General features: G+C 40.3%; 1 protein-coding gene across 1 annotated transcript in view; it reads left to right on the top strand.

Moving 5' to 3' along the window:
• Window positions 1-3,027: 3,027 nt before the first annotated feature.
• The window catches only part of ferry3 (FERRY endosomal RAB5 effector complex subunit 3), a 41,991-nt gene continuing 21,324 nt past the window's right edge, over window positions 3,028-23,694 (top strand). The window contains exons 1-9 of the mRNA XM_062547152.1: window positions 3,028-3,184; window positions 3,654-3,911; window positions 4,648-4,793; window positions 6,205-6,386; window positions 8,006-8,105; window positions 8,205-8,326; window positions 11,331-11,437; window positions 21,334-21,531; window positions 22,568-22,696. Coding sequence (XP_062403136.1) covers window positions 3,734-3,911; window positions 4,648-4,793; window positions 6,205-6,386; window positions 8,006-8,105; window positions 8,205-8,326; window positions 11,331-11,437; window positions 21,334-21,531; window positions 22,568-22,696 — 1,162 coding nt within the window. The 5' untranslated portion in view covers window positions 3,028-3,184; window positions 3,654-3,733. The remainder of the gene's footprint in view (window positions 3,185-3,653; window positions 3,912-4,647; window positions 4,794-6,204; window positions 6,387-8,005; window positions 8,106-8,204; window positions 8,327-11,330; window positions 11,438-21,333; window positions 21,532-22,567; window positions 22,697-23,694) is intronic.

Raw genomic sequence — 23,694 nt, 5'->3', positions numbered from 1 at the left:
CAAACAGCAATGCAGGGAGGAGAGAGGCGCGTTTCCTATATGAAAATACAGTCAGTAGGCATATTTTGAGTTTGAGTCATCTACACATGACAACATTAAGGTACGTTGTACAATCTGTGTTGGCGACAATGTGCTAGGCCTATCTAGCCAAACATCCCGAGTTCGCATAGCGCCTCCTTGACGCACGCGCAACGGAGAGGGAGAGAGGGAGAGAGAGGGTGCTATTTGTGCCCGAGCCGCATCCAAAACAGAGCACCCTGACTGGGTTGTTTCGTTATATCATTATCGATACGTTTTCAGTGTAGGCGGGCTTTTAGCTCTTTTCTCCCGAACTAAATTAATCAGTTCAATATAGCGTCAGTCAGTGCCCCCCAAAAAGTAACATTTAGACCGCATCTAACTCCAGACAACACGAAAGTGTACTCTTGTCTCATAAGAGTAAAAAAATGGCTAATGATAGTCTTGCGCACTGCACTGTTAGTAACAGTGATTTTAGCATCGCCCATGGTGGATTAAATGATTGCAAAAGACTTGTCGAGGTGAGTTTAACAAGTGCAATTTAATTGGCATATTCTAAATGGCTACAGTAGAAGGATACACGAAAAGCCCAAAATCTTCATATTTTATTAGCCTACCACAGTTTCTATCTATAGCCCTTCCTTATTTAGTATACTGACTAGACATTATTGAACAAACATATTCATCTGTAGGCTATTTCGGTACCTCAGTAGGTTAAAGTATTTTTAGATAACTCCCTGAAATTACTTTTTGAAGGTTGTTGCATCTATTGTTGATGGGGGGGGGGGGGGGGGGGGGGGGCGCTTAGTTTAAAAAGTAACTAAGTAATCTAACTTAGTTACTTTTGAAATCAAGTAATCAGTAAAGTAACTAAGTTACTTTTAAAGGAGTAGTCAGTAATCAGTAATCGGATTACTTGTTCAAAGTAACTGTGGCAATACTGCTTGTTTGTGGACATCGTTATTTGCTGGATAGACATAGCGTGCGTTCGACAGAGGAGAAAAGTGCTTTAGTGTTGCTTTACAGTTTTTCTCAAATGCTAAAACACATTTCACAAACGTTTCCTCCATGTTCCCCAATGTCTAAACACAATACCCTTTTCTAAAGCTAAATAAGCACAACCACACCTTCTCACTTCAAAACTCAAACTTTCACACCAAAAGAGCAGCTCGAAGCTTTCAAAAATGTAAACACTATAAACATCATTACACACTAAAGCAAAACAATTGAAAACACAATGCTCAATTTGTGAGAAGGTTCTTTGTTTCATAACTGCCAATGCATGCCAATTTTAAAAACTTTAGAGTAACGGATCTTCTTAGATCTCTGCAGAGGATTAGGCATTTGAAGAGTTATTTTCCAAAACGCTATATCCACCATTTTACTGATGAATTTTCATAAATATATTTAAAAAAAAAAAAAAAAATCAAGTAATCTCAGTGAAATTGTATTGAGTTATGTTTAGTTACAGTAATTTATCTTTACTCAATAAAAACAAAACTGCATTTTTATTACCTGAAACACACAATTACTGTAAATACAACAACATGATTTGTTACAGTAAGGCAGGTATCATGGCTGCCTCGCGTATTTTGCGGTCGTTTGGTGCATCGGTCGTGCACGCATGCAATACTGATAAGAAAGTAGGGGGCGATCACTCCAAAAAAAGGTGACTGCAAGATGCATTATCGACATCGAAGCTGGGGGCAATCATGAGCGTAAACAATGGCACATGGCCACATCCACATCTGATATTAGGTTACTATAGTCTCCCCCTAGTGAAGACCTCCAGTTGGGTGCATAATGCTGCAGTGAGTCTGTACACAGGACACAGAAGGTCGCACACGGGCGCATACGCTTACGCTTGGTCTAACAACAAGTATAACCCCAGCCTTGCAGTAAGTTTCATATGAAGAGTACAGAAAATTCTCCAAGTACACTACTGTAACACAACTCAATGCTAAAAAACTGAATCTATTGCACACAACAGTGCACAACAGAAAATGTGATCGGGGTGTGAAGTTCTTTTATTTTCTTCATTCACACCACACACACACACACACACCACAGTCACTGTGCGCATTAGCAACAAGTGTCTTCATTTTTGAGTCATTGTGTTTAATGAATGACGCCAGGTGTGTTCATTGTGTTCAGTTATTGCTGACTGTGGCAAGCATTTTGCATCACATGAGCTTTCATTTGAGAATATGTTTTGCAACATGTGTTTTAGCAAGGAAAAATGTGCTTAGATTTATGAGAACGGAGGATTGTGTTTTGTGAATTGTGTCTTCATGTGAAATGTGTTTATGGTATTGAAAAATTGAGGCTAGATGTAGTAAATGTGTTTAGGCAACTGGTCATTTGGTTTAGAGGATTGGCTTTTGTGTTTTAGCATTTGAGAAAAACTGTAATGTCACTAATGCTGATTATTCAATGATTAATTTGAATTGAAATATTTAAAATACTTTCACAGCAAGAATGATATATGATATATGAATTTAGATTAATTATCTCAGAGTAGCCTAATTAGATTACAAATTTTAATGATTGACAGCCCAATTTTTTTTCAATTTTTTTATCTAGCCTATGTTTGATTGTTATATAGATTGTAAAAGTGGACTAATGTGCACCAATACAGGAGAAATGTCTTTAAAAAGATGTCAAGAGACAGAATAAACCATATATCTATTGGTATTATGCTGCCGCGAGTAGTGATTATTGGGCTTTTATTTTGATTTGTTTACCGTCTCCCATCCAGAAATGAAAACAGGAAGTGTGCTGCAAACCTTGTAACGCTCGTGCCACTATAATAAATTGTTAGATGAAATCTCGCACTAGAGGCAATAGCTTTATCGTTAGGATAGATCATTATAGCAAAGATAATGGGCCTACACCGGACTTTAGGTTGATACACTGTGAGCAAGGCATTGTCCTTTTAATACAACGATTTGGCTTCTACTTTGACACTTCAGTTCTCCCTTACAGAAATCGTGACCGGAAGCAGCGACAGTTTCCGATTGGTGCAATGAATTTGTTTTCTCCCTGTGTGTAGCCTATTATTAATATCAGCAGGTTCAATTATCAACCTATTGAACGTGTCGTCTTTGTTTGTAAATATCAAGGTGGAAGTGGACAAAAGGTGGAGTCAGAAGGACTTAGGCTACAGGTACGTAACAGCCTTAACGTATTAGGCTGTGTTTACTGTCTATGGTATTTACTCATAGTCGGTAATATGACAGCAATATTGAACCCATTAACTTGTGATATCTACTTAGCTAGTGAGGTTATTAGGTCGTGGCATTTCTTTCACACGAACACACGGACATTCGTGGATATTTTACTTTATTTGTGGGCGGTAACAGGTATGTTGTTGGTTTGTTTGCGTCTAACCAGAAGTGCAAAAAAGCAGAAAGTGCAATAGCCTATGAGAATAACCTACTATAGGCCTACTAGGCCTACTAAATGATAAGAAATAGGCTATAACAACAATGAGTGTGGTCCAAGCAGTTTAAGAGGGAGACTGTATTTGGGCATTCGATTCTTTATCAATTCTCTTATAAATTCCTTATATTTTCTATATTTTTCTAATTTCTGTGTGGGAAATGTTGTCGTACTGTTTGTGTGTCCCTTTTTAGGTATTGAATGACGGATACTAAGCTTTAACTAGCAGTTGTAATATTCAGAAGAAGCATCCATCCATTGCAGAAGAGGGAACATGAAGAGGAATAAAGGAAAAGTAAATATTGCGGAAAAGGAATTTATGTTTGAGTTCAAGGCAGGAAGGCAGCAATGTGTTTTGAAAACTCCACTGCAGTTCCCAGTCCAAGAAAATATAAATGACCTCCACGGAAGAATCATGCTGCTACATAAAATCCCCTGCTTTGTTGAGAATGGTAAATCTTCCCAATTTGTATTTTCATATAAGAATTCGGGTGTTTTCACTCTCCCTTTCAGCCTTTCAAACAAATTCAGATTGATGCCTCCGCATTTTTGTGCATATGTGATCATGCCAACCGAGCTCAGACACCTCTAAAGCGAACCGCACTGAGACCACCTCGGGAGGTAGTCTTGGCATGGTTAGCTTTGAACTCCGCAGCATGGTTCGCATCATCTGTGCATTGCAAACACAAATTGCCCTGGGTCCTCTTTCACATTATGCATTGTAGGCTGGCTAAAGTTGGACATATCAACAGTAACCAGGTGGGGCAGGCCTACCACTGAATTAGAAAGTGTGATTGGCTGGCGTGTTAACTGACAGTTCAAGAGAATCTTTGCAATAGCTCATCATTCATTCTGAAAATGTATTATAATATTTGAGAAAACAAATATTTATTAAACAAAATCACTACATGGATAATGGGTTATTATGATAATTATTTCAACCTGATAATGAATGAATGATGAAAATACACAACTAACCCAGAGCAACAATGTGAATACAAAACTATCTGAGTCCCTTTTGTTTTGATCCACTTCCGGGTCCCCTTTTAATGGATTGGGTTCAGTTTTTTTTTTTTTTAAAGGCACTACATGTGAAAACACCCTTCCAAAAGCCTTTTGGTTTAGAAGATACCATTTGTAGTGATACCTGATTAATGTGAAGTAACTTGTAACATACCTTCTCAATAGACTTGAAGTCTAGTCTTTCCAACTTCATTGAGAGAGAAACCAATCAAGATTATGACAGGATTTCTGATCAAGCCCTTCAGAATTTGTTGAATGGTGAAGTGGACATGACCGAACTCACAAATGCATGGGCCAAGGCCTATTCTGAGGTAAGTGAAGCATTAAAGCCTAACAAATATAGAGTTTTAAAAGGGGGTAGGAGCACTGTAAATTTCAGAAAGGCAATTTCACTGGCACATGCGCATCCATAGAAAACCAGTGGGGTGAGGCACAGGGGCAAACGCACCAGAGAGGACCTAGGAATCTGGACAGTTTAAAGAGATTGTACTGTATCCTACAACTCTAACAACTTCATCAAAGGAGAAGATGAAGAGCTGTTTTTGACAAGGGGAGACTCAAAGCATTAAAGCTGCCGTTGGCAGCATTGTTTTTTAGCCATATTAGCTTGAACTGTCATGGGATTCTGGAAGTAGAATATTAAATAGGCTGTTTAGGAAAAACATGAATTCTCTGGCTCCCTCTGAAGCCTGTAATTGTGCTTGCAAAAATCGAGCGCTCCCTGTTTTGTTTAAGCAATCACGTTAGGGGGGAGGAATCACTACCTGTCAATCACAGCTTGTGCACACGGTGCAATAGACCAATTTAACTGTCTAGCCCCATAGACCCCCATTGTTTTGCACTTGCTCGTGATCGCCCTGCAACTGCAACAGGAACTGCAGGTACAATGGAGTTAATAGGGAGTGGACCGGCTCTCCCTAAATGGGCTCTGGCCTTGACCCCCTGGCTGTTACTCTGCTCACGTGCACAACCTCGTCTCCAGAGGGGGAGGGGTTTGGGGGTGGTTTGGAGCTTGGTAGAGGTTGGGGAAGGGACCTGAAAGTTGTATCAGTTTGAATTTTCCGACTTCAGACTCGGAATTTTGAAGACTTGCCGACAGCAGCTTTAAATACATGGGTACCAATAATTAAAGTGCATGTGTTTTTGATAAATAAAGAATAAATGTGCTTCCCTTCAAGGTTGGATTTTTCTTATTTCTATGTAGGCTACCTCACCCAACTTTGCCAGGGGAGCCAATAAGTGTGAAGAGTGCTGTACTATCCCACTATAGACAAACGGCTTAACTGTTTCCACAACCATGCCTCTGAAGCAAGATTTTGTGGAGCGAAAATATATGTTTGGTTGTGTGGAAACGCTGATTAGAATGTTCATATGTCTAAGGCCAACTATGGCTTGGTTGCAAACAAAGAGGCTTTGAAAAGATATACAGGACAAAGAACATATAATGGCAAATATTTTTCAGTGTTCTCAAGCTCTACAATCTTATTATGCATATACAGTACTTGTTAGTGAAATGCTATGGTTTTCGTTAGATTGAAGGGCATTATTATTATTATATAATTAGTGTTAGTATTGTAGGAAATGGTGGCGATTTTAATGGGTTGAATACTTTTTAAATCCTGAAATCTGATTAACATACAGTAGTGTAACACTAGTAGCCATTATTATGAATAGTCGTCCAGCTACATGATGATGGTTTGTCTGCTTCTTGTGTCCTTCCAGACCACTCTGGAACATTCACATCCAGAAGAGCCAAGTTGGGATGGGGAGTTTGCAGACGTATACCATGAACTGATTCACTCACCTGCCTCCGATACCCTGCTCAACTTGGAGCACAATTATTATGTTAGCATTTCTGAACTCATCAGTGAGAGGGACATGGAGATCAAGAAATTACAAGAGAGGTTGGTAGATCAACAAATGAAACACACTTGAGTGTAGCCTACAGGAAATGTCATGTCACGTCTTATCATTTTAAAACCTAGTCAGTCAAAAAGAGGTCCAGCCACTTTGGCATTCCTCCAATCATCATATAGCAGCTGTACAGTTAAGAACAAAATTATTCATAGCCTGGTAAATATTGATTTAATGTTGATTTTTCTCTTGACCAATATGTTTTGTTCTGTTGTTTGTTTTTTACATTTTTATGAAAAATGGCTTGTCCAAAATTATTCATGCCCTTTTTAAATAATCAGTGGAAACCTCTTTATTTGCATTCACAGCTTTTATTATTTTTTCTAATAATACTTACCAAGCCTCTCCATGTTTCCACGATGGTTCTTGACCGCATCTTTTTAGCAGGAATCTGGGTTTTGAAGCAGGAACGATTCTTTGGCATCATTCTTCGCTGTCCTTAACGTATTGAGGTCTGGACTCTAGCTGGGCCACACTAATATGTTGATATTGTTCTTTGTTAACCATTTCTTGCCTTGTTTGACTGTATTTTTTGGATCATTATGTGGTTTCATGGTCCAATGACATCTTTTGGAGTAGGTCTCTTGGGACACACTGTCTGATCTTTTCCTCCAGAATTGTAATGTAGCCCCTTGTTTTATTGTACATATCAGAAGGTCACCAAGTCCCACCCTGAAAGTTGAATTTGCTCACGTGAAAATTCTGCAATGTTTGACAGATGAAAATATTACGTTTGTAAGGGTTCAGTTAGAGTATAATGAATTGTTTGTGACTGCAAAATTTGACAAAATGTTAAGGGCATAACAAGATACTCTGGGCCAGATGTACTAACGTTTTGCATCCATTTCAGGCGTAACGTGCACGTATAAACATGGGGAGGATATGTACAAACAGGCCGCAATGAGAGAAACGCGCAGACTGCCTGCCGTGGGAGCTGAGAATGGCTATTTGCGCTTTTCTGTGTCATAAATATTAATTCCTGGGCGGATCAGCAGAAAATGGGTGTAACGCGCAAATACAGGGGAGGAGAGGTGCTAATAGCGATTGATTAATTATTCCTAAAAGCAGGTGTAATCCAAATTGCGGTTGACTGCTTCTCTTAGAAAAACTTTTAGAGACAGCTGAATCAGTATTAAGAGCATCAATTTTCTTCATTGCACTATGTCAAAAGCAACCTTAACATTCGTTTGCCTCTCTAATATCGTATTGTCTCTTTCATGACATAGCCCACACTTCTCAATCTGTTAGACTATATTAAGTCATAGCCCTAGTCTACGTGCAGTAAATAGTTAAAGTATTTAAGTGGACTTGTAGAACTACTAGGCCTACTCTATCTGTCGCTGCTCATTGACATCTTTGTATCATGTAAGATCGCTAAACTTTGATTCTTTTTAATGTTGCAATATTCAACTGCGCTTGTGGTTCAGCTCTGCACACGCAATTGGCGTTGTAGAGGGGGCGGGGACGGGCACTGTTAACATAATGAAGCGACAGCTTAGTAAATTCCACGCAATATAGTGAAGCACAGCGTTCGCATTCTGCGCATACGAAAACTCGGTATTAGCGCTGTCTTAGTACATCTGGCCCTCTATGTCCTTTTCAATCTCAGGCAAGCGGCTGAAATGGAAACTGTGATGCAGGAGCTGGGGAAGACATTCAGTGATCATGATGTCAATTCAGTGGCCTCTCAGCATTTTGACGCTCAGCAGGTAGGACATATTTCACAGATGAACAAAGGACTGTTATCATTCATTGTTATCTGCCGTTGAAAACTGTAGCAGTGTTCTCTCTACTTTGATTATGATCAGGTACTGGAGAGTAAGTGGGCCACTGAATTAAAGCAGGTTACAGGCATTCAAAAACATGAATACCAGGAGTGGGTGATCAGACTCCATCATGATCTGAAAAACCCTAACAACAGTGAAATTAAGTAATACCCTCTTACTTTTTAAGTGCATTATTACAATTCAGACCTGCCAACCTGTACTCATTTTGAGTAGCAACCACTCATTTTCACATCAAAGTAATGGTACAATACGCTAATTAGAATCTCCCGCAAATCCATTTCGAATGCGGAAAGAAAGTGAGAAATGAGAATGAAAGGCAAAGCATAGTGGCCTCCCTTTATGCATTTTTTTCTTCAGCCAATGGTGGATTGAATGAATGTCTTGATGAGGTGAGTTTAGCCAGTGTTGACTCATAAATTGTACGTTCCCCCTTCAGGCGTTTTACAAAACAAAAAATTCTCCACTGAGTGTGATTGTTAATTCAACCAGGCCTAATAGTTTGATGTTGTCTTGGACGGTTATCACTGGTTCACCAGTTATTTCAGTTAGCATTATATTTTCCATGTGTTACTGATGGTTAAAGTTTTCATACCTAAAAACTGATCAGGGAGTGCCGACCTTTTGTCAAATGCAGTCATAACTACGAGTCTCAAAGTGGACCAAGGCTAGATAGTTTTAGATGCTCAGTGATGTGTTCCAATATTTTTTTTTCTTTGGAGCATTATGTGTTCTCGTGCTAATCATAGGTTTCTAGGAGAAAATTGCGCAGTCATCGCTTTATTTGGGATAATGTAATCATTACAGTCTCACAAATGGTAGAAAGACTCAGCAGGTAATAATTTAACATTGAATATATATATATTTTAAAAACAACAACAACAACAACAAAAAACGATCTGTTATCTACTGTAGTCTAACCTGACGTCGTCATGCTCAAATTCCATCCTGAACCATCAACCTCTTCACAAATGTCTTAACATTGTTTTCTGTTAAAAAAAAAAAAAAAAAAAATTATTGCACTGTCAATGTCTTGAAAGTAAGTAAATTTGATTTATGAAGCGATAGCGAAATCTAAGGCAATGAAATACCTGGCACCCAGGTCAACTGTAGCCTGTATTGAGACGAATTAAAGAGGAACTATGCAGGATTGGCGATTTCGTTTTCGTTTTCGTTCTCCCACTCGTTTTCGGTTTCGTTTTCGCTCGTTTTATGCTTGCATTTTCTCTGCAGAGCTTCCCCGACAGCTTTAGTGTGTATATTTATACATGTATAGGCTATATTTAAATATATAAATTGCAAGCGTGGTTCTTCGTCTCAGACTTCCAGATGTAAAAAGAGCGATCGTCTCCTGCAGAAAGTTGCATAGGGTCTCTTTAAATATGCTGGCATAACATGGTGGAATGGATGTATCTCTTTACAAAAGTAATATCGATTAATAATGGATTTAAAAGGTAATAATAGACCAGACATGATTGAATAGAGACAGGGTTGTAGTGGAGGCTAAAAGCAAGTTCATTCACCAATTGCAACTTTTAACATTACAAAATCACAGTTTATTATCCACATTCACAATATGCACACTCATCAACACTCTAACCTCCACCATCATCATCAAACACATTTTGCATGCCTTTTTTGAAAATGTGATAATGCATGGCGCAGTCCACTTTACCGTGATCGCAGAATTCATAGTTTACTCACCCCTTATTCTACCACTACAGCACAGCCACAGAATAGAGACCACATAAGAAAATGGACAACATCCACATCAGTCTCCATCAACATACTGAAGGTGTTTTCATAGGTCAGGAGGATTATTAGACTTTATTCCACTGCTTGGTTGAATTCCCCATTGTCCTGCGTTCTATAAGGGGGTGCAAATTTAGATATACGCACGGCTATGAAGTAGTTCCAATTTGTTGGCCGTATCACACTTGAATATTAATTCGCCAAACTCGTTGTGAAGTTTAAATGCACTGTCACGTTACATACAAGCAGTAAAATACAGACGTTCAGATCATAGTAACGTTTAGCATATGACAGAGGTGTCATTTAGCTAGTTTAGGTGGCAGTAGGCTAAGAAAAATAGCAATCTTTCAAAGTTAACGTTCATCAGACTCCTGGGATATGCCAGCTTGACAACGGGAGATTAGAACTAACGACTGGCTTTTGGCCATAGCAACCATCCATTTAGAACTAGTAACCGCAGTTTGAGAAATTAGTTGAAATGTGTCTGGGAAAAGTAGTTCTACAAACAATACCGTTCTAGCGATTAAAACAAATACATTAGCACCAGAAACGAACACAACGTAAGTGGCAACAGTGGAATAAGCGGGATAATGGACTTCACGCCGTACGGTTATTCAAAGTTAATGCACTTTTCTAGTCGGGCCGTATCACCGTCGGGCCGTATCACCGTCTAGAACGTGCATTAACTTTGAATAACCGCACGGCGTGTCATCCATTATCCCGTACTTATTATATGGCCCTTCACAATGCAACGCTCCTTTGACTTGAATGGGATTTCCCAAAGTTCTAGTTCTACCAGTCATTATTTCTTTAAAAATAAAGAATAATGACCGCTGTCAATGACAATGGAGTTTGTGCTTCTAATTCAGGTCTTTCATATCACTCCGCATAGCAATGGAATTTCATTGAAAGTGAAGACAGCTAGTAAAACGTTGCCAAGCAAAAAAAACGGTGACGCATCAACGCAAATTATTCACATCGACTAATTTCTTAAGTCGAATACGTCGACTATGTCGACTAACCGAACCAGCTCTAGTATAGAACGCAGGTCATTATCGGGAAAATAAGTACCTTCAGGGCGAAACAAGACCCCTCCACTTTGCGACCAGTGTTACATACATTATACATTATCCCTGACCTAAAACACATTGTCAACATTATACATCAAATTTTCTGTAGATAGATATCTAATATTAAAGACGAGTCACTATCCAAACTGTATCCTGCGTGTATGGCAATGTGTGTTTTTGGCTGCATGAGAAAAGGCAGACATGAATTTTTCCTCAAGGTGCTACTCAAAAAAAAAATTCTTCCAGGTTGGCAGGTCTGTTACACATTTTGTGTTGTGCTATACGTTTAAAAAGTAATGTAGATCCTTTAAAATTCTCTTTTTTTCAGTGAGGAGATTAAGGTACAAACCAGCCAATTAACAGACGCCCCTGAATCTGGCTCTTGTCTATTTGAGGAGCAAAGGCAACTGGAAGAAAGCTTTACAATCCACTTAGGTATGTCTCTGGACACTGTGCATGCTCACTGTGCAAGTTCAACAGAATCAAGCTCAAATCATATTCGTTGTGCTCTGTGCAGTGAAATGTTGAATGTCGTTACTTAAATTGCACCAGAGAAACAGATTTTCCACAACACAGAAGTAAACTAGTTTCACATGCAACTAAAAATGGTTGTGTCTGCTGAACCTCCTGTTTGAATTGATTAATAATTAACCTGAAAAAGGTTTTCCTATAAATCGTACAATGTCAGGTGACCAAGGTCCTGTGTCCATATTCACCTTATTCCACATGCAAATGGGGGGATTTGCAAGTTAGGACTTTTCTGTAATACATTTGGCATTTTAGACAGTAAATTTAAGCATTATAGCACGAGTGGGAGTGGTGTTGTTGGCCTATATTGCCACGGCTGTGGTTCGCCGTAGGCACAAAGCCGAAGACTGAGTGCCATAGGTAACCACAGCCGTGGCGATATAGGCCAACAACACCACGACCACGAGTGCGACAACGCTTTTATACAACAGTTCCATTGCCAACAAAAAAAGATACCAGAGTGCATTTCTAGGAAGGATAATTTATTATTTGCCATTGTTTTTTTTTAGCCCAGTTCCTCCGCTATGCGAAGTAGGCCTAGCTCAGAATGTGTGTGGTTGCTATGCAACTGCTAAAACTGGTTAAATCAAAACAAAGAATCAACCGTCTCTGGATACATTGGCGGAGTGACTATTAGCTGTGAAGAGTCACCAGATTGCTTAATATCACCACTGATAGAACCCGTCTCGTCTAATCAGATATTGCTAAATCGTTCGACTGGACGTAACTGTCGTATAAAATCAGATAATACACTGGGTTTAAATAAAGAAAGCACTTTATAAGAAATCATTATGACAGTTATTGACATACTGTGCTGAGAATGGCCACTCAAAATATATCTCCATGCGATATGGGAGGCCGGCGCCACACAGCATCTACCTACTCCATAGAGGTGAATAGAATTGGGTGGCGAAATGCAATCTTGCCATCTGACCTCCTGATTGTATTTTTGTTTCTTTCCAAGTTATCCTCTCCATCTTCTTCTGTCGTGTTATCCCAGCGAAGCAAACTAGCCGGAACTAGCCGACTGGAACATTGAGCACAGAGGCACAAGACAGAAAAGATTATTCTAAAATGGTCGTGGCAGATTGAGGTGAATAGATGGGATTGCTTTGCTTGTTTCTATGACAACAGTTTTACAACATAGTTACAACAGCTAGAGACAATTAATCTCAAGGGAAATTTAGGTAACTTGCCTATATGCTCTAAATTTGGGTGTCATGAATGGCGATTTTAAATGAAATGTATCATTGTTATTCCTTGAATTAAATAGCATACCAATGTACTTAACATACTGTATGAATCCTATGACCTCACTACAGGAGTGCCTCAGGGATCAGTATTAGGGCCACTGCTTATCTCTATCTACACCACTTCCTTACAACATTAGGAAGATCAGACCTTATCTGACGCAAGATTCCACACAGCTTCTTGTTCAGGCCATGGTTCTCTTCAAGCTGGACTATTATAATTCACTGTTAGCTAAGCTGGCCTACCTGCTTAATGTATTAAGATCGCTACAGAATGCTGCCGCTTCAATCAGCCAAAGAGGACACATATGACTCCTCTCTTAGTTACTCTCCACTGGCTCCCTATAGTGGCCAGAATTAAATTTAAATCTCTCAGTTTACTCTCACACTCAGTGCTTGAAGTGGGCCAGAACGCAGCGGAACGCAGTTCCGGAACTTCTGTATTTTCGTCTTTTGGGTTCCGCCACTTTTTTCTGCGTTGCGGTACTTACTGAAACTGATCCGACGCAGCGACAATGGCCTGAGATAATAGATATTATACAACAGTTAGGTCCGGTCGAACGATTTAGCAATGTCTGATTGGACGAGACGTGTTCTATCAGTGGTGATATTAACCGATATCACCACTGGTGACTCTTCACAGCTAACAATCACTCCGCGACGGTTGATTTTTCGCTTTGATTTAACCAGAGACGGCATTACATGTTCTTTGACTTAGCAGTTGCATAGCAACCACAAGCGTTCTGAGCTAGGCCTACTTCGCATAGCGGAGGAACTGGGCTAAATAAAACGATGGCAAATAATAATTATCCTTCCTAAAAATGCACTCGGGTATCTTTTTTTGTTGGCAATGGAACTGTTGTATAAAAGCATTATCGCACTTGTGGTCGTGGTGTTGTTGGCCAATATCGCCACGGCTGTAGTTACCTACGGCACTCAGTCTTCGGCTTCGTGCCTGCGGCAAACCACAGCCGTGGCGATATTGGCCAACAACACCACTCCCACTCGTGCGATAATGCTTAAATATCAGAAGACCGATGAAAGACTACCCCAAGAGCCACGACAGTTCCCGATCTATGGGTCGCGGACCGGTGCCGAGCCGCGAGAAGATTACCATTGGACCGCCGGCCTCTCTGCCCTCTCTGCCTTCTTCGAGAGACGCACCATGCGGCCGCGGTCGCACCCTTTCTTCTGTCATATTGCTGCGCAATGTTTCGCACAGAAATAACAGGCATATCAAATGAAACTGCAGAATTTGACCTTTCCAATGGCGCTATCCGCTCATTTCTATGATGAACGGTTCGCGAGATAATTAGTGTTGAAAATTGCAATTGCATACAAATATGAATGTCACATCCAGTTCTGCGTCATACCCATTCTTCTCTGTGAAATATCTCAAATTTTCGCACCTGCCCTATGGCAAACTACATATCAAAATAAACAGAGATCCTACTGATTCCAATAGAATTCGTATAGAATGTCAAATTGAAATCACATCAAAAGTCTGCATTTTGTCATTTGTCATATAGCCATGGCAGATGCTTGATATGCCATTTCAGGACCCAAAATAGCAATAGAAATAACACTTACAGTCACACTTACTCTCTTGTTCTGACTTTTGACCTTGAATCTCTGTTCTTGGCCAGTTGTTTATATTGTTAATTAAATTAATGTAACAAGTAGGCTACAACCTATTTCACAGTTTTCTTCGTCTGGGCCTTTAGCCCAAATAAAAGGTTCAACACTAAAGCACTTTTCCTCTTTTGCACGCACGCTATTTGTTTATCCACCAAATAATGATGTCCACAGACAAGGTAGAGCATGTTGCATGATTTTATGACGGTATGATGTATCATACGACATCAAAGCAAGTCAAATTTGTGGTTTCTGATATCTCATTTCATCAAACCACAGGTACGCTACCCGATCTGGTAAAGTTATAGTGCGGTTATAGCTGATAGAGGGCCGCAAAGGGAATGCAGAAGTGCTGTTCACCCTGTTATGAGTTGATGAACTGCTGAAATAATTTTGGAAACATTATATTAAGGTACAAAAAACTCTTTGATGTTGCTTTAAGGTTCTTGGGCCTTTAGCCCAGTCTATTGTTAGGCCTACAAGTAGGCTATCACACTGGTCTGGTTCATGTTGTTTTAATGGTTTTTCAGTATTCCACTTGTGAATTAGAAAAAAGTAGCCTAGGCCTATAGGTTATTGCTTGAAAGAATGATTAAATTGAAATAGTTTTTGAACCAACACATCCTAAAGACTTGATTTTTTTTCACCGCACAAATGTCAGAAAATCAGAGTTCCTGCACTTATTTTTTCCCACTTCAAGCACTGCTCACACTAACTGGATCTGCTCCCTCCTACTTGAATTCAATGATCAAGGTTTCAAGGTTCTCAACCGCCCACTACGGTCTGCTGTGTCGACCAGCTATACACGCTGGGTCAAATTCAGGATTTTTTAAAGGGATAATGGCCGACGAGGTGACCGGTTAGATGAAAATAATGGCTAGGTGGAGGTCTAGAACTCCGGCGACGTGCGAAGCTCCGCCGTGCCATTATTTCCATCGAACCGGTCGACCTCGAAGGCCGTTATCCCGCTTATCTCCCGTTTGTATTCATCACCTGTATATTTATTCCACCGTTGCCACTTGTGTAGTGTTAATTTCCTATTACAATGTAAACGTTTACATCGCTAAAACTGTCTTGATTGTGGAACTACTTTCCGCCACATATCAACTTTCTACTTGCAGGACAAAACTGCCGTTACTAGTTCTAAATGGATCGTTGCTATGGCCAAAGGCCAGTCGTTAGTTCTAAATGGCTGGTTGCTATGGCCAAAAGCCAGTCGTTAGTTCTATCTCTCTCGTTGTCAAGCGGGCATTCTGATGAACGTTAACTTTGAAATATCGCTACTTTTATAGCCTACATGGCATCCAACTAGCTACAATCCACCTCCGTCATATGCTACAATGCTACTATGTTCTGCACGTCTGTATTTCAGCTTAGATGCAACGTGACACTTCATTTAAAGATTAAGGTACAAACCAGCCAATTAACAGACGCCCCTGAATCTGGCTCTTGTCTATTTGAGGAGCAAAGGCAACTGGAAGAAAGCTTTACAATCCACTTAGGTATGTCTCTGGACACTGTGCATGCTCACTGTGCAAGTTCAACAGAATCAAGCTCAAATCATATTCGTTGTGCTCTGTGCAGTGAAATGTTGAATGTCGTTACTTAAATTGCACCAGAGAAACAGATTTTCCACAACACAGAAGTAAACTAGTTTCACATGCAACTAAAAATGGTTGTGTCTGCTGAACCTCCTGTTTGAATTGATTAATAATTAACCTGAAAAAGGTTTTCCTATAAATCGTACAATGTCAGGTGACCAAGGTCCTGTGTCCATATTCACCTTATTCCACATGCAAATGGGGGGATTTGCAAGTTAGGACTTTTCTGTAATACATTTGGCATTTTAGACAGTAAATTTAAGCATTATAGCACGAGTGGGAGTGGTGTTGTTGGCCTATATTGCCACGGCTGTGGTTCGCCGTAGGCACAAAGCCGAAGACTGAGTGCCATAGGTAACCACAGCCGTGGCGATATAGGCCAACAACACCACGACCACGAGTGCGACAACGCTTTTATACAACAGTTCCATTGCCAACAAAAAAAGATACCAGAGTGCATTTCTAGGAAGGATAATTTATTATTTGCCATTGTTTTTTTTTAGCCCAGTTCCTCCGCTATGCGAAGTAGGCCTAGCTCAGAATGTGTGTGGTTGCTATGCAACTGCTAAAACTGGTTAAATCAAAACAAAGAATCAACCGTCTCTGGATACATTGGCGGAGTGACTATTAGCTGTGAAGAGTCACCAGATTGCTTAATATCACCACTGATAGAACCCGTCTCGTCTAATCAGATATTGCTAAATCGTTCGACTGGACGTAACTGTCGTATAAAATCAGATAATACACTGGGTTTAAATAAAGAAAGCACTTTATAAGAAATCATTATGACAGTTATTGACATACTGTGCTGAGAATGGCCACTCAAAATATATCTCCATGCGATATGGGAGGCCGGCGCCACACAGCATCTACCTACTCCATAGAGGTGAATAGAATTGGGTGGCGAAATGCAATCTTGCCATCTGACCTCCTGATTGTATTTTTGTTTCTTTCCAAGTTATCCTCTCCATCTTCTTCTGTCGTGTTATCCCAGCGAAGCAAACTAGCCGGAACTAGCCGACTGGAACATTGAGCACAGAGGCACAAGACAGAAAAGATTATTCTAAAATGGTCGTGGCAGATTGAGGTGAATAGATGGGATTGCTTTGCTTGTTTCTATGACAACAGTTTTACAACATAGTTACAACAGCTAGAGACAATTAATCTCAAGGGAAATTTAGGTAACTTGCCTATATGCTCTAAATTTGGGTGTCATGAATGGCGATTTTAAATGAAATGTATCATTGTTATTCCTTGAATTAAATAGCATACCAATGTACTTAACATACTGTATGAATCCTATGACCTCACTACAGGAGTGCCTCAGGGATCAGTATTAGGGCCACTGCTTATCTCTATCTACACCACTTCCTTACAACATTAGGAAGATCAGACCTTATCTGACGCAAGATTCCACACAGCTTCTTGTTCAGGCCATGGTTCTCTTCAAGCTGGACTATTATAATTCACTGTTAGCTAAGCTGGCCTACCTGCTTAATGTATTAAGATCGCTACAGAATGCTGCCGCTTCAATCAGCCAAAGAGGACACATATGACTCCTCTCTTAGTTACTCTCCACTGGCTCCCTATAGTGGCCAGAATTAAATTTAAATCTCTCAGTTTACTCTCACACTCAGTGCTTGAAGTGGGCCAGAACGCAGCGGAACGCAGTTCCGGAACTTCTGTATTTTCGTCTTTTGGGTTCCGCCACTTTTTTCTGCGTTGCGGTACTTACTGAAACTGATCCGACGCAGCGACAATGGCCTGAGATAATAGATATTATACAACAGTTAGGTCCGGTCGAACGATTTAGCAATGTCTGATTGGACGAGACGTGTTCTATCAGTGGTGATATTAACCGATATCACCACTGGTGACTCTTCACAGCTAACAATCACTCCGCGACGGTTGATTTTTCGCTTTGATTTAACCAGAGACGGCATTACATGTTCTTTGACTTAGCAGTTGCATAGCAACCACAAGCGTTCTGAGCTAGGCCTACTTCGCATAGCGGAGGAACTGGGCTAAATAAAACGATGGCAAATAATAATTATCCTTCCTAAAAATGCACTCGGGTATCTTTTTTTGTTGGCAATGGAACTGTTGTATAAAAGCATTATCGCACTTGTGGTCGTGGTGTTGTTGGCCAATATCGCCACGGCTGTAGTTACCTACGGCACTCAGTCTTCGGCTTCGTGCCTGCGGCAAACCACAGCCGTGGCGATATTGGCCAACAACACCACTCCCACTCGTGCGATAATGCTTAAATATCAGAAGACCGATGAAAGACTACCCCAAGAGCCACGACAGTTCCCGATCTATGGGTCGCGGACCGGTGCCGAGCCGCGAGAAGATTACCATTGGACCGCCGGCCTCTCTGCCCTCTCTGCCTTCTTCGAGAGACGCACCATGCGGCCGCGGTCGCACCCTTTCTTCTGTCATATTGCTGCGCAATGTTTCGCACAGAAATAACAGGCATATCAAATGAAACTGCAGAATTTGACCTTTCCAATGGCGCTATCCGCTCATTTCTATGATGAACGGTTCGCGAGATAATTAGTGTTGAAAATTGCAATTGCATACAAATATGAATGTCACATCCAGTTCTGCGTCATACCCATTCTTCTCTGTGAAATATCTCAAATTTTCGCACCTGCCCTATGGCAAACTACATATCAAAATAAACAGAGATCCTACTGATTCCAATAGAATTCGTATAGAATGTCAAATTGAAATCACATCAAAAGTCTGCATTTTGTCATTTGTCATATAGCCATGGCAGATGCTTGATATGCCATTTCAGGACCCAAAATAGCAATAGAAATAACACTTACAGTCACACTTACTCTCTTGTTCTGACTTTTGACCTTGAATCTCTGTTCTTGGCCAGTTGTTTATATTGTTAATTAAATTAATGTAACAAGTAGGCTACAACCTATTTCACAGTTTTCTTCGTCTGGGCCTTTAGCCCAAATAAAAGGTTCAACACTAAAGCACTTTTCCTCTTTTGCACGCACGCTATTTGTTTATCCACCAAATAATGATGTCCACAGACAAGGTAGAGCATGTTGCATGATTTTATGACGGTATGATGTATCATACGACATCAAAGCAAGTCAAATTTGTGGTTTCTGATATCTCATTTCATCAAACCACAGGTACGCTACCCGATCTGGTAAAGTTATAGTGCGGTTATAGCTGATAGAGGGCCGCAAAGGGAATGCAGAAGTGCTGTTCACCCTGTTATGAGTTGATGAACTGCTGAAATAATTTTGGAAACATTATATTAAGGTACAAAAAACTCTTTGATGTTGCTTTAAGGTTCTTGGGCCTTTAGCCCAGTCTATTGTTAGGCCTACAAGTAGGCTATCACACTGGTCTGGTTCATGTTGTTTTAATGGTTTTTCAGTATTCCACTTGTGAATTAGAAAAAAGTAGCCTAGGCCTATAGGTTATTGCTTGAAAGAATGATTAAATTGAAATAGTTTTTGAACCAACACATCCTAAAGACTTGATTTTTTTTCACCGCACAAATGTCAGAAAATCAGAGTTCCTGCACTTATTTTTTCCCACTTCAAGCACTGCTCACACTAACTGGATCTGCTCCCTCCTACTTGAATTCAATGATCAAGGTTTCAAGGTTCTCAACCGCCCACTACGGTCTGCTGTGTCGACCAGCTATACACGCTGGGTCAAATTCAGGATTTTTTAAAGGGATAATGGCCGACGAGGTGACCGGTTAGATGAAAATAATGGCGGAGGTCTAGAACTCCGGCGACGTGCGAAGCTCCGCCGTGCCATTATTTCCATCGAACCGGTCGACCTCGAAGGCCGTTATCCCGCTTATCTCCCGTTTGTATTCATCACCTGTATATTTATTCCACCGTTGCCACTTGTGTAGTGTTAATTTCCTAAAACTGTCTTGATTGTGGAACTACTTTCCGCCACATATCAACTTTCTACTTGCAGGACAAAACTGCCGTTACTAGTTCTAAATGGATCGTTGCTATGGCCAAAGGCCAGTCGTTAGTTCTAAATGGCTGGTTGCTATGGCCAAAAGCCAGTCGTTAGTTCTATCTCTCTCGTTGTCAAGCGGGCATTCTGATGAACGTTAACTTTGAAATATCGCTACTTTTATAGCCTACATGGCATCCAACTAGCTACAATCCACCTCCGTCATATGCTACAATGCTACTATGTTCTGCACGTCTGTATTTCAGCTTAGATGCAACGTGACACTTCATTTAAACTTCGCAACGAGTTTGGCGAATTAATATTCAAGTGTGATACATGCAACACATTGGAACTACTTTGAAGGTAGCAGGTTATACGAAGTTAATGGCCACCCCATCAGCCAATCAGAGAAGAGAATTCCATTGTTGAGGGAGATAACTTAAGTTAATGCACACCTTGTTAAAGAGTCCAGAATGAATTTAATCGAGTCAGTACCTTCCGGAAATGTCGCAGCGGCAGCTGCGCAACGCTTCAACAACACTTTACTAACATTTCCGGAAAGGTACTGACTCGATTAAATTCATTCTGGACTCTCTATCCGACCACATAAAGACGTGAGGATACTTCGGTTTGGCTTTAGGGACCCTCTACTCACTACCACGTAAGTGTAGCGTTGTTTGGAACAGTAGAAGAGGTATAAAAATAGCGTTTTGTAGTGGCGAAAGGACCTGCCCCGGTCACTTACAGGCTAACGAGTTTTGGCTAAAAACGGTGAACTCGAACTTTCTCAAAATACATCCGAATGACATGATTTTGGTGTCAACTCAACGTATGTACTCCCAATAGTCCGAAAAATTGATCTAAAGTGCATTTCACTCCGGATTATCCCTTTAAACATAGTCATAAAATCGCTTAGAAATCGTTGTTTTGCTTGACTGACCAGTTGTATCGAAAACAGTAGGCTAATATTTCCTCCCGCCCCCAGTGTCCCTATCGGCTATTGCAGCCTTGCAGTTTGTCCAGGAGGGGATCGCTCCTTTTTTACATCTGGAAGTGTGAGACGTGTAAGGAACAAGAAGAACCACGCTTGCAATTTATATATATATATATATATATATATATATATATATATACAGCCTATGTATAAATATACACACGCTAAAGCTATAGGGGAAGCTCTGCAGAGAAATATGCAAGCATTAAACGAGTGAAAACGAAAAGCGAAACCGAAACCAGAGATGAAATTGCCAATCCTGCATAGTTTCTCTTTAAATATGAATGGGAATGGGTCCTTTCCCTCAAAGACAGAACTATGCATTTTTGATTGTTATACTATGTGATGTGTTATTGTCTTTGTGATCAGGAGCTCAGCTGAAGACCATGCATAACTTACGTCTGGTGCGGGGCGATGTGCTGGAACTCTGTAAGCACCGTCGGCATGGTAGCAGTGGAGTAAAATTGCGCCGACTACAGACTGCCCTCTCTCTGTACTCCTCCTCACTCTGTGGCCTTGTACTGTTGGTAGATAACAGAGTTAACTCCTACAGCGGCATCAAGAGAGGTTTGTGAACCTTAACAATTTAATTGATGTATAAAGTTTTTATTGAGTATAAAGTTTTTTATTCTTGTCCCAATGCTACACAGAATTAGGGTTACAGTTTGTTGATGGTACAGCCACATCTATATAACTAGAAAAGCACTCAGAGAGCGTAGACCTCCGCCTGTATTGTTCTTCCAAGGTTGTCATACATTTGAACCTAAACTATTCAGATCTCTTCAAGAAATATGGAAACCATTTATAACCTTTACCAAACCCAACTAACATAATCTGTAACCACGTATATCCCTTCTGATTAACAACAGCATCACCAACAGTAATTACATATCCACCCTGTCCAAGCACTGCACAAACACTTCTTGTCCCTAGTCTCCTGTCTTTGTCTCTCGTCTGTCAATGTGTCTTGTCTCTTGTCTATCGCTGTGTTTTGTCTATTGTCTGTCTCGTGTCAGCCTGTCCCATATGTCCAACAGTTTGTTGTTGCTGTTGTTGTTTTGTTTTTGTTTTTTTGTTTTGTTTCCTATTTGATGTATGAACCCCCCTTGAAACAAAAAAGCTGTAACTAAAAAAAAAAAAAAAAAAAAAAGATGTCCCCCGAAGAGGTGGTGGTGGGATAAAAAAAAAAAAAAACTATTCAGATCGCCACCACGTGGCCATGCCATGCCATTAAACCGCTAAGCAAAAAACATACGCCTGCAGAATCCCTACGGTGATACGGATCACTCCCAAAATGTAATCGTTTCTTCCTTGGGTCATTTCTGACCTTCCCTGAAATCCATCCATTACTTTTTTAGTTATCTTGCTAAAAAACAGACAGACAGACAGACAGACAGACAGACAGACAGACAGACAGACAGACAGACAGACAGACGCCGGTCCCCGATGAAAACATAACCTCCTTGGCGGAGGTAATTATCTATAAGCTAGCATGTGTCTCAGCTGTATTTCTCTGAGACATTCTGTATAAAGCTTGTCTAAGGTATTTTGTTAGGCCATTAACCTCCTTTACCCACATTTTTTGCATTGGATTTGATTTCAGATTTCGCAACTGTGTCCATGGAGTGCACAGACTTCCATTTTCCACGTCTGGAGGAACAGTTGGAATTGATACAGCAAGTGGTGTTGTATGCACGAGCACAACAAAGTAGTAAGCAAAGACAACAGCCAGGTGAGTAACAACCATACAGTAGCTCCACATTATCTATGGACTATGTCAAATGTGTCACAACTAAATAGGCTGCAAGTGGTCAATCAGTCAGCTAGCTTCTAAGAAGCAGTGGCTCTCAGTTTACCCTCAGAGCAAACCAAACCTCAATAGAGCTTTGTGTACTGTAGCATGAAAACCTAAACCAATTTAATTATGTGTATGTGTTGTATGTGATAAATTGATTATAGTTGGTAAATGTTTGAATCTTCAGACCATACCTGACTTTTTTCCCAGTGGTAGTGCCCCATTAATCAGCGTGCATTACAAGACTCCACAAGACTGTACAGGATTACAAAATTAAGACTGTTTTTAAACCAACATGTCTCTATTTGGTTCATATTTGAAGCCATACTTTGTAAACATTAACGTTAGTATATACAGCAACCTCCATAATGATTGGCACCCTTGTCAAGAGGAGTAAAATGTACTATACGTCCCAATACTGTTTTCCCCCAGTTAAAATGTCCAACTTTACAGATGAAATTGATATACTTACAGCCTGGTACCACAAACTTTTTTGGGCTCAGAAAATATTTTCCCTGTTCATGACAACTGTGAGGTGTTTTGTAGTTCCTCTATTTAAAAGGCAGATTCAATTTAACAGCCCATTCAATATGGGCTGAAAGTTTGAAACTAGAGAAGCATAAACAATCATGTTGGAGTAATTATGTCACTTACCACAGAGTTAGGTGTGTAAACATCATTTGTCAGACATTATATCGCCTAGATTTTTTTGAAGTTAGCAAGAAATAGACATTTTACCATCCATTAGTGAAGCTATCGTAACACACAATCATGTCTGGTGTGATTTATCAGTTGTCTGTCAGCCTGTAAGTCTGCTTACATCAAATAGCATAACAAACATGCCCATGTTTCCTCTGGAGCTTCACACCTTCTCTTCTGTAAACCTATGGATGACGTCAGGGACACTTTGTCCACAGTATTCATGCTTTCCATTT

Source organism: Sardina pilchardus, chromosome 10, assembly GCF_963854185.1.
Source record: "Sardina pilchardus chromosome 10, fSarPil1.1, whole genome shotgun sequence".
In the NCBI taxonomy this organism is placed as follows: domain Eukaryota; kingdom Metazoa; phylum Chordata; class Actinopteri; order Clupeiformes; family Clupeidae; genus Sardina; species Sardina pilchardus.
Note: the sequence above shows the minus strand (reverse complement) of the source record. Positions and strands in the feature narration are given on the sequence as shown.